The 12,608-nt window shown below is 40.6% G+C and overlaps 1 protein-coding gene across 1 annotated transcript in view; it reads left to right on the forward strand.

Moving 5' to 3' along the window:
* The window catches only part of ATRN (attractin), a 253,540-nt gene that overhangs the window by 77,661 nt on the left and 163,271 nt on the right, over positions 1–12,608 (forward strand). The window contains exon 4 of the mRNA XM_037898359.2: positions 11,217–11,345. Coding sequence (XP_037754287.1) covers positions 11,217–11,345 — 129 coding nt within the window. The remainder of the gene's footprint in view (positions 1–11,216; positions 11,346–12,608) is intronic.

Below are 12,608 nucleotides of genomic sequence, written 5' to 3' on the forward strand. Positions count from 1 at the left end.
TAAATGGCATAGAGCTGAGAACCAGTCTGTGTGGGACCTCGCTAGAAACACACGCACTCAGTGATCATTCCTCGTGTACAATTATGTTTTGAGACCCATTAGCCAGTTTTTAATCCATTTAGTGTGTGCTAAGTTGATTTTCTGTCATTTTAGTTTCTTAATCAAAATGTCATGCAGTACCTAGTCAAATGTCTTTCAGAAGTTTTAAGTATATTTCGTCAACACCATGATCTCCATTAACCCAATTTGTAATTTCAACAAAAAAGTAGATCAAGTTAGACAAGCTGTATTTAAACAGCATCTATTTTAGGGCATAAAGATAAGCCCTCAAAGTTTGTGTGAAGTGGATCTCTGTTTACAGCTGAAGAGGTTTTGAGGGTAGAAAGTGTCCCTGGTCTTTTTAAATTAAGGGCTCTGAACTGAAAATTGTCACTTGATGGACTGAAGAAGAATTTTTTTTTGTCAGGAGCTTAAGTCTTTGGTGCCAGATATTTAATTGATAGCAATAGAATTCATGCTGAAAAATAAGTTTTGGCACCATAGGCGTTAACACGGTTAAATTAACATAGGGCATCTGTCTATGAATAACTACTTTAACACACTAGAAATATTTTAATAAGTCGCTGCTGTGGTGGTAAAACAAGACATTTGTTGTTCTTACACTTGTCCTTTGCAACAGTTGATTTCACTTGACATACTGTAATGAATTATGGGCTTTACAGGAATGCATCTAAAGTGGCATGAATTCATTATTAAGCTTGTTCATGGGACACATTTGCTAAACTAAGATTGATACTGTTTTCTTAGCATAGTTTAGAAGAAGGACAATGTAACCTAGATAGTAAAGTGCTGATCGAGCAAAGAGAACTTTTTGAACAAGCCCCTGCGCCTGCATGAAGCATCATTGACTTCTGGGGAACTCTGCATGGGTGCAGGTATCCACCTTCATTGCTCTTAACGTAGGATCAGGCCTGTAATGGTTTCAAGGACCTGAACTGCCGGGTCTATGTTAAACTAAGATAAAATGGTGCTCTCTTGCTTACATCGCTGTATGCGGAGTAAGTGTACGGTAGCCTTCCTACCACAGGTTTGTGTTACTTTTGTCCTTTTTCTTTTCCTGTTGTCCTTTGTATCTTTGTATTTTTCTCTGTCCCATCACAATTCTCAAGTTGTCTCTTAGGTGTTTCACTCCCTTCTGTGTGCAGGCAGCGCTTATTAGACTTTTGACATTTGATATGCTGGAAGGTAATGTCTCAAGAGAACATGATTCTTATATATGCACTCTGTTGCCTGCATCCTGCAGGGAGAAGAGACCACACAAGAATGGGAATTGTTAAAAATGAAGCACGCAGGGGGGAGAGAATCTAATAGAGCAGGGGAGACAGGAATTCTGGGTACTGCTGTCAGCTCTGCCATTGACTCTGCCACTCAGACAATTGCTGCATTAGTTTCCGCATCTATAAAAGAGGGAAATGTTACTTACCTTACCTGGATGTTGAGACTGACTATTGTGAAGTGCTCTGAGATCCTCTGAGAGAACCTAGGGATGACAACCTCTGAAACAGGCTAGTCTAGAGCTGAGTAAGGGCTTCAGGAGATTCTGGACCAGATTAAAGCATGTTTTTTAAAGGTTGTCATCTTTCCAATTCTCCCCATTATATTACCGAATTCTGATGAAATTCAATAAAGACAAGTGCAGAGTACTTCACTTAGGAAGGAAAAGTCAAATGCACAAGTACAAAATGGGGAATAACTGTTGAGGTGGTAGTACTGTGGAAAAGTATCTTGGGATTATAGTGAACCGCAAACTGAATGAGTTGTCAATGTGATGCAGCTGCCAAAAAGGCTAATATTATTCTCAGGTGTGGTAACAGGAGTGTTGTATGTAAGACACTGAAGGTAATTGTCCTGCTTTACTCGGTACTGATGAGGCCCCAGCTGGAGTACTGTGTCCAGTTTTGGCTTACTCCAGAGTGATACTAAACATTGTTTAATATAATTATGGTTGGCCTGCCTTTGAAGGCAGCTATATTGTCAAATATTCATTACACATTTTCAAGACTTCGTACTTGCGTGTAAAGGCTTTTGACATATGTTTTAGATCACGGGTATGATGCAATTCTGCAAATAGCAGTGTGAAGATCACCACATCATCCACCTTTTAGAGAGTTCTCAAAGAGGAATGTTGTCTAAGATTCCATACATGTTGGATTAAACAGTTAGTTCATGTGGTACCATCAAACATTCAAATCCATCCTGATTTTTCTCAGGTTTCTCTCTCAGCTGGATTAATTTATTCTCTTAAGCATCTTCACATATGTAGTCACTAGAGTTGTCTGGTTTATTTCCCCCACCCCTTACAATTTCAACAATTAAATACATGTTTGTAAAACTGTCTAAAGAATTTTGGTACTAAACAGTAACTTGATTACATCAGGGCTCACAGAGTATGACACACAGATGTGGAAAGGCCTACATGCCATTCAGAGAAAATGGAGAGAAATAAATTGAAAGAAGGGAAAAGCAGCAGGAGACAGAAGTAAAGAGTGACAGACATATATCTTAACTCTTGCCACATAAATCCTGAACACCACTTCCTCTAAAACGAGACATGCCTGTCACCTTTCAGCCATTTTAAAAGTACTTTTCTTAACTTTATATCTGTTTTATTCTTTTTCTTATTACATCTCATTCACTTTTTCTCTTCCATGTTCCTCCTCTGTCATTAGTGTACTCCTTTCTTTTGCTTGTATTTTCTTCCTGATGTTGCTGATCCCAGTTCCGTCCAATTCTGGATTGGCTATGCTTTTGATATTAATAGTACATGGTGGATGATTAGAGAGGCAGAGAAAGGTATGCTGTCCCTCTGGTCCATGAGGAGTTGTTCTGCCCTGGCTGAATTACACTGAGATCACTATTTTCATATGGCAGGGACATGCTGTTCCCGTATTCATCTTATGTAAAGGAAAACGGTACTCAAGCAACAAAGAGAAACTTATGAGACTTTTCATCTTTGATGTGTCGGAAGATAGTATTCAAGGGAGATCATCTTCAGATCAGCAGTCTAAAATTTCAAAATGAAACAAGCGTCTGTTATGCATGAATAAACTATGAAAAGGAATTAATTGAGTGCTATTGATAAAAATTTCCAGGATCTGGGATAAAAAAAAATTCATCTGGCTTTCTTACAAAAAATGTTTTACAAAATCATGTTTTGTGGACATCCTGGAATGGAAATTGCCTAGCCGAAACATCAGATGATGATGCAGAATTTTGTGGCATGTCAATGAAATGAAGCATGTAGCACATACTTACTTTGGTAAGGTGCAGGCCACATGCCAGCTTCTAACAAGTAGTGTCTTTGGACCGTTTAGCTGTACTACCGTAGCCAAAATGTGTTTTTGTAACATGCATGGTGCAAACTATTGCAACTTCTTGTTTTCGTTTTCAGGTGTCAAAACGTAGAGAAAACTTCTGATAATGGGCAGGAAGGGTCTGTAGTATTCCTAGTTGCTGAAGCAGGCAACCGTATAATAGCACCATTAATATGGAAGTACTTATGTGGGGACTGAGATTTTATAGGCAATTAGGACATTTAACCGTGGCTAGTAGGATGGTTAGTAAAAGTTTCACTGCATATCGCTTTCCTGGGCTGAAAAACTCAAGGATAAATAGGAGCATTCTATTTATGTAGCCTTGTGAACCAGTCTTTGAATGAATTTGTTTTATTTTATATTCTGAAAGGGAATATAAAAATGCACATTTTTAACTTGGGAAAATGTTCCGTTTTCAGCATTGCTTTTTAGTCAGTCCTGCCCTTATATGAAGCCAAGCTCATCTACATATCCCTGTAGAATCAGCTTCTTTACATGAGTGCTTCAGGACACTAGATTTCTACATGGTGCATGCCTGCATACAGAACTAACTGTTGTATCTAAAGTTTCCTTAGAAACAGTTCTCTCTCTTGCCAGTCAAGGTTTTGGGGGGAAGATTTGACTCTTCTATTTTTAATTTAAATTGGATTTAGCTACTATTAAAATATTGCTGATGGAAAATAGGTTAGAGGTTGGGGTGGGAGGAAGTTTGATGGAGATGAGGGAAAAGTTTTGCTGTTAGAAACAGAAAAGCAGAATATTAATTAAACATTGGTGTTAAATACAGCGCTTTAATACGTAAAGATAAAAATGGATGTACGCATATTGGGTGTCTGTTTATCAGAGGGGGACTGACTATTTTCTCATTGTTAAACTTAAAGAATTAGACCCTTCTCTTTAGATATTAAAGATTTTTTTTTAGCAAACCCAGTAATGGTTTAGTATAGAAAGGTGACATTTTCAAAAGAGCCAAAGCCCTATTTTTCCATTGACTTAGGCCTTTAGGAGCTAAATCTCTTTTGAAAACTGCCGTTAGGCTCTTTTTTGAAAATTTTGCCTCAGACCTTAGGTGACCTTAGATGATCCAAATTTTTTCTATGGCACAGCAATACGGAGGAGTGAGAGAAAGAGGGAAGTATTTTCTTTAAGAGTAGAATTTCTGTTTTGAGACATCTTGAAGATTACTCCAGCCAGATATAAAAAAACTGGTTCCTTTAAGCATTCCCACCTCGATTGTTTTTCCTACATAGTTAAGATTGGTAGTCCATTGGAGTTGGACAAGGGTCTGGCTGGCTTTACTAATTTTGGAGGAAATTTCCTTATCAAGGAATCGTCACTGGAGAGGTGCTGCCCAAATACTCGAACTGATCCATATGTTTCAGCTGTGCGCCTTGGATGAAGATGGCTGGCACTGGGGCATTGGAATGTGGTGCTGGTTTGAACAAGACCTCTGTCTTCCCAAGACTGATGATGAGGCCAAAGAGCTGGGATGCTTCAGAAAATCTGTCAATGATGACATGAAGGTCATCATGTCTATAGGACATCAAGGCGCAGTCATCTGCAAAAAATACCTGGATAAGAAGTCTCTCCAGCGTCTTGGTCTTAGCATTGAGGCGCTGAAGATCAAAGAGGGAGCCATCAAGCCAGTACCGGATATATATATCCCCTGATCCAAGTCCTTTGTGGCATGGCTGAGGACACAGACAAAGAACAAGTTGAACAGCACTGGAGCAAGTATGCAGCCTTGCTTCACTCCATTCGAGATTTAGAATGCGTCAGGAAAGTCACCACTGGCGAGCACTTGCACTGTCGTGTTGTCATGGAACAGACGGATGATTTGTATGAACCTTCTTGGGCAGCCCAGTTTATGTAGAATAGCACATAGACTCTCTCTCACCATATCAAAAGCAGATTGGTAAGAGCAGTGGTAACCTGCATATAGTCCCATTCACAGCACAAGTGCCCCAAGCTTAATAGAACAGCCTTCAACATAGCAAAGCTCAAGCATACCAACAATCAGGTGCGGTTTCAGTAGTCATTTGATGACAAGCTTTTTTCGTGCTTGCCAGTCACTGGCAACCCAACAGAAAAATGGAACCCGTTCAAACATGTGATAGTTAAGATTATACAAAGACCAAAAGCAGTATGTATTTTTCATCTGTTATGTTAGCTATGTGGTGGGTGGCTTTTTTTTTTTTTTTTTTTTTTTTTTTTGGTATTGTAAATTTCAAAATAGATGATAATTTTGCAAATTATCATACTGGCTTGTTTGCTGAATGGCCTTATGCATCACGTTTCCAAATTCACCTTAGTGACTGTTTCATATACATTCTTATGCCGTTGGAGATATGTAATTATTTCTTGGGGATAGTGTATTTCATAGATTGTTTTTTTGTTTTGTTTTGTTTTGTTTTTAAATTGAATTTCATTCCAGAAGGGACCATTAGATTATTCAGTATGATCTCCTCTGTGTGTCAGCCACTAAATTTTACCCAGGTACCCCTATTTTGAGCCCAGTGACTTTAGTCAGACTGTAGCTATACCCCATCTCTCGCAGTGGCCTATCAGTGTTTCAGCAGGAGGAGAGAAAAACCCAGAGTACATCTGGCCAATTGTGTATTGCGGGAAATACAGATCCTTCTTGATCCTTATAGGTGACCAGCAAAAGCCCTGAAGCATGAGATTTGATTATACATAATGATACTGATCTCATTTGTAAAGCACTTTGAGAACTACTTATGAAAAGCGCTACGATAAGGGTGAGGTGGTGGTATTATTTATTGTCTTAGGACAGAGCTGCAAGTGTTAAGAGCATGCTGAGAGCAATGCAGGCAAGCCTGTGATCCCCATGGCCCATAAAGGCAGGGAATGAGAAGGGGAATTCATATATTCAGATTCCAAGGTCAGAAGGGACCACTACAATCATGCAGTCTGACACCTTGCCACACTCCACGCTGTGCACAGGGCATAGAATATCTTCCAAAGCTTAATTAAAGCCCATCTTTTAAAAAGATATCTAATCTCTTTTAAAGATTCCAGGTAATGGAGACCACCACTACTTCTGCGAGTGATGGTCCCTGTGTGTATTGCACTCGAGGTGTGCATGCACTGTGTGCATCTAAGACCAGAAGATTTTTCATTGGCAGTGTCTATTGGTCCACGCCTGCGCCTTTCACCACCTCATGCTTCAAACAGAGGGCCTAAAGGGCACATGGACTGCCTGCCTCTCTGGTTCCTTTCTACTGCCATTAGACTAGACTTCTCAGTGTCCATAGCTTTGCTGGTATTCCTGTTAAAAAAAAATCCATTTTTCTTGTAATCAGTTGTTCTCTAATAGATATATTTTTGTTAGAATAGCATTAGAATGGGCCTGGGGGCTCTGTCCCCCTCCCTGTCCCCCTTCCTCTTTGGTGTCACGTAATATGCCCAAGATCTCAGGATTCAGGAACTGTGGTGTGACACTTTGTGGGGTTACCCTAGATGTTTGGGGTGAATCACTACCATCAGGAGAAACTCTCCCCGACCAGCTGTTGGCAAAACAAGCACTCCTCTCCAGGCTCCAAAAGCCCCGATCTTTCTCTGTGCAAGCTCTCTATTTGCATACCCCACTTGTTACACTTGAGTGCCCAGTCGTTTATATTCTGAACACCAGCAATGTACACTGATCCTCTGCCTCCTGGGAAGCAATGCTCCCCAGTTCACTGTTTCACCTGAGTTCAACGCTGTCCGTAGCACAAGGCACTTAGTCAGGTTTATAGTAAAACCAAGTTGTAGTTTATTTAACAGAACTTGAGATAAAGATTCAAATAAAAGCAAGTATGAAGATCTGGAAGAATGAGGTTACAGTAAAGAAAAACATAAGATGCAAACGATGGTCTGTACTTATTAACAAGTTACTTTCCTGTCTAGTAAGGTATTTCTCACCCAATGAGTAGTCCTTGGAGCTATATCTTTCATAAGACACCTCTGCTGGCAGAGTTTCTCCTCTCTAATGGATAACCCCTTGTGCCATGTCTTCTGTTCTCATACAGTTACAGGCTATTGTCTCGTAATCTAGGTGGCCCCCTCTTCAGAGAACCCTCCTGAGGTTTATTTGTCTTCGTCAATACGTAAGTCTCCATGTAGACAGACAGACAAAATGAAGTGCTGTCTCCCTGGAGGTCCATTGTTCTTAATGTTGAATGTGTTAGCCCTGAGATCCTGCCACATCTCAGATGACAAGTTTCTCTTCAACAGTTTTCCAACCTAATAGTCTGCATTTTCCATCTTCCATGAACTATTTCCCATGTAAACATCACTCAGTAATCATGACAATCAGATTTTTAGCGGACTGCACACTACCCTTTTCCATGTAATACTGAGAAAATGGTCAGACACAGATGTACTCTAGCCAGGGCATGCCTTTTACACGTCACCTGCCCAAGGGTCATCCTGGTTAGTGATTTGCACGACACTAGCCTTCATTGCCTTGGGGAATCCAACATCCGCTCTCAGTGCAAATCTGCCTCTCCTTTTCCCCTCTGAACCCATCAGTCCTGGGAGTTTCAGCTCAGGAGATGGAGTGGTCAATGAGACCCTAGTCCAACCCTGGGTCATCAGACCCCATGTCCATCTGCTGCAGGCTACAAAAAGTGCCCCTTTGAGCATGGTTTTACCCGACTCTGGAATCACAGAGGGCAGAGCTAAGGACTCTAGGAAACAGGAGGAGAAGAGCAAGAATACTCACAAAAAGTGAGAGAAATCCCCTTCTAAATCTTCGTCTAGGAAGAAGACCTCTTTCCCCTACACCCTCCAAGTCCGGCAATACTCTGCGCCTGAGTATGGAGCTCAAAAGGAGAACAGATCTCGCTCATTGGCACAGGGAGCCAAAAATGCACTGAAACAGCCAGCCACTGAAGGGGTGGAACCAGCATCAGTGTGGCTGAGGGAGGGAAGAGAATGAACACCCCTTACACAGAAGCTCCATACTCTGGATGTTTATCAGGCCTTGGCTTTCTACCTGCAGAACACAAAACCCTTCAGGAAATCTCCAAGACTATTCATCTCCTTTGCTCAATCTTCTCACGGTCTTTGCATGTGCTTTGCTGTGAGCTGGCAGTGACAACTACCCTCTCAAGGTGAGAGCCCATTCAACCAGAGACCAGGCTACCTCAGTGTTCCCCTTCTTGAGGTCTGTAGAGCAGCAATATGAGGTTCTGCATACCTTAGTAGTCATTGTGCCCTGGAACAAGCTTTTTCAGCAGACACATCCTTTGGCACAGCGGTCGTGCGATTATGGTACAGCAGGGTTGCTTGCATCTTCCTCCTCAAGGAGTACTGCTTAGAAGTCTCAGAGTAGCAGCTGTGTTAGTCTGTATTCGCAAAAAGAAAAGGAGTACTTGTGGCACCTTAGAGACTAACCAATTTATTTGAGCATAAGCTTTCGTGAGCTACAGCTCACTTCATCGGGTGCATTCAGTGGAAAATACAGTGAGGAGATTTATATACACACAGAACATGAAAAAATGGGTGTTATCATACACACTGTAAGGAGAGTGATCACTTAAGATGAGCTATTACCAGCAGGAGAGCGGGGGGGAGGGGGCGGGAGGGGAGAAAACCTTTTGTAGTGATAATCAGGGTGGGCCATTTCCAGCAGTTAACCAGAACGTCTGAGGAACAGTGGGGGGTGGGCGGAAATAAACATGGGGAAATAGTTTTACTTTGTGCAATGACCCATCCACTCCCAGTCTTTATTCAAGCTTAGGTTAATTGTATCCAGTTTGCAAATTAATTCCAGTTCAGCAGTCTCTCATTGGAGTCTGTTTTTGAAGTCTTTTTGTTGAAAAATTGCCACTTTTAGGTCTGTAATCGAGTCTGGTCACTCTGTCATTCTGGTTAACTGCTGGAAATGGCCCACCCTGATTATCACTACAAAAGGTTTTCTCCCCTCCCTCCCTCCCTCCCTCCCCCCCCCCCCCCCCCGGCTCTCCTGCTGGTAATAGCTCATCTTAAGTGATCACTCTCCTTACAGTGTGTATAACACCCATTTTTTCATGTTCTGTATGTATATAAATCTCCTCACTGTATTTTCCACTGAATGCATCCGATGAAGTGAGCTGTAGCTCACGAAAGCTTATGCTCAAATAAATTGGTTAGTCTCTAAGGTGCCACAAGTACTCCTTTTCTTTTTGCTTAGAAGTCAACTCAAGGAGAATACACATAGGGACCATCACTCGAACAAAAGAGGTTACTTACCTTACAGTAACTGAAGTTTTTGAGATATGTGGTCCCTAAGTGTATTCCACTACCTACTCTCCTTCCCCTTTTCTTTGGATGTTTTCCTGAGGTGATTTGTGGTAGAGAAGAACTAGAGAGGCAGTCATTCTGCGCCACCCCTTGTGCCCTTGATTTGGAGCACAAGGAGGTGATGGGCATAGGTGTGGACCAATGGACACTTTTAATGAAAAATCTTTGTCTCAGGTGCCTGGAGCACATGCATACCTTGAGTGGAATACACATATGGACAATACATTTTATAACACAAAGAACTCCCGTTATACAATACAAGAACAAGAAGACAAGACAAAAACTCCTGTTCTGGCAGGTAACCAGAATTTCCGCATGTGAGCTGTTAGAATGTTTAATTACCCTCACTGCTAGGAAATTGCATCTTATTTTAAGGTTGAACTTCAGCTTTCAGTCATTTAATCTTGTTATGCCTTTTCAGCAAGGTTGAAAGCCCCTCGTATCTGATATCTTTTCCATGTGTAGAATGCAACATAGTGATCAAGTCACCTGTCACCCTTCTCTTTGATAAGCCAAATAAATTGAGCTCTTTAACCCTTTCATCATAAGGCTTATTTTCTAGCCCCTGGATTATTTTTGTGTGATACTCTTTTACTCTTCCTTGTAAATACTGAAGAGTTCAGCATTCTTCTTGACGTGCGTAGAGCAGAACTGGTCACAGCACTCCAGTAAGCAGTCCTGTCAATGTTGTGTCTACAAAGGCAAGATTGCTTTCCTACTTCTACTTAATTTTCCCCTTTTAATACATCCAAAGATCACATTGCACCCCTTTTTTTGCCACACTATTGCACTGAGAGCTCATGTTGAGGTGATTATTTACAATGATCCCATAGTCTCTGAGTCGCTGCTTTCCAACGCTGTCTCCCATCCTTCATTCTTTGTTCCCAGCATTAGTCTACATTAAAATAGATTTTGTTGGATTCTGAGCATATAAAGAGGAGATTCAGATCACTTTGTAATAGTAATTGGTGTTCTTTATTTACTATCCCACCAATCTTTGTCATTTGCAAAACCAGCAAAGATTTTTTTAGCATCATCTAGATAGTCGATAAAAATGTCAGATAGCTTTGGACCAAGAACTGATCCCTGTTGGAGCCTGCTAGAAATGTCCCACTCATTGATATCTTCCCATTAGCAACCACATTTTGAGAACTGTCAATGGCTAGTTTTTAATCCGTTTAATTGTGTCCTATTAATTCTATGTAATGCAATTTTTTTAAATCAGAATGTCGTGTGAGACTAAGTTAATTGCTTTGGAGAAATCCAGGGTATATTTAAGGAGTTAAGGGCTTTATCATTTTTTTCCCCCCTCAAGATATTTTTAAGGAGTTTCTTCAACAAAACACTAAATCTGATAATATTTCCTTATTAAAGTCTTTGGTTATTATTGTAAATATGTAATACTTCAAAGTGATCAAATTTAAGAAATCATCCGGCTTGTGTCTTGAATTTATTTTTTTACACATAGTTGAGACACGTGTATAGTGGAATTACTATAATTGTTATGCTCCCATGACTGTATATGTAACGTCGTACATTGTCTTTCTTTTTCAGTGGTCTTATTGTTCCTGAGAGGGAAGGCAATGAAACAATCCCAGAAGTTGTAGCCACTTCTGGCTATGTCCTACTCCATTTCTTTAGTGATGCTGCCTATAATTTGACAGGGTTCAACATCACCTATAAGTAAGTAATACTTCTTCCAAATGGTTTTGAGGAAATTTAAATGTTGCGTATTGAAAGAGCAGTCTAAATGCACTCCGAGGATGGATCAGGAGAGGTATTTCCAGTAGGGACAGGGAAGTATGAATTCCACAGTACAAGGCACTGGCAAGACAGTACAAGGCCTGGACAGCTGTGTACAGTTCTGGTCACCATGTTCAAGAAAGATGAGTTCAAACGGGAACAGGTGCAAAGAAGGATGATCGGGGATATGGAGAACCAATCTTATGGGACCAAGTATCAGAAGGGTAGCTGTTTTAGTCTGTATCCACAAAAACAACGAGGAGTCTGGTGGTACCTTAAAGACTGACAGATTTATTTGGGCATAAGCTTTCGTAAGTAAAAAACCCACTTCTTCAGATGCAACTGAAGAAATGGGTTTTTTACCCACAAAAGTTTATGCCTAAATAAATCTGTTAGTCTTTAAGGTGCTACCGGACTCCTCATTAATCTTATGGGAGAAGACTAAAAGAGCTTGGCTTGGTCAACATAGCAAAGCAAAGGCTGAGCGGGCAGAAAAGAGCTATTTAAACTGAAAGACCATGTTGGCACAAGAACAAATGGGGATAAACTGGTCAGGAATAAATTTAGGTTGGAAATTAGAAGGTGTCTAAGCATCGGAGAAGTGAGGTTCTGGAACAGCGGTCTAATAGGAGAAGTGGGAGCAAACAACCTAACTAGTTTTAAGACAAAGCTTGATATGTTTATGAATGGGATGGCATGATAGCATTGCCTGAGACAGGAGGGATCTGGGCTCAATTACCCAGGAGGTACCTTCCTGTCCTATGATTCATGTCTTTTCTCTGTTTCTCTTGGCACTTGCAGCTGCCCTTGAAACATGAAACTGGAAGTTAATTTAAGTTTTAATCCTTCATTACCTTTTCTAGAAAGGTAAATATGCTTATGTGAACTTTTTGTAATGGATGGTTTAACACATGAAGTTAATAAATAGCTTATTTGGAAGGCCAAGAGGCAAATTAATCACATAATTTGTGTAAGGTGTCTAATATTCTGTCACTAGCATTAATCTCGCATGTGGATTGTAAACTTGGGTAAATGCAACATGAGTAATAGTGACTATTTTTGAGCAAATGTTAGATTTCTACAATCACATGCAATCAATAGAATTTATCCCCTTTATGCATATGACTTCTTACCCTTTTTCTTTTCTCCTCCCTACATTCCTGCATACACACAAGAATTTCCCTCAGGCCACTGGACTAAACC

The sequence above is a fragment of the Chelonia mydas genome, chromosome 4, assembly GCF_015237465.2.
Source record: "Chelonia mydas isolate rCheMyd1 chromosome 4, rCheMyd1.pri.v2, whole genome shotgun sequence".
Taxonomy (NCBI): Eukaryota; Metazoa; Chordata; order Testudines; family Cheloniidae; genus Chelonia; species Chelonia mydas.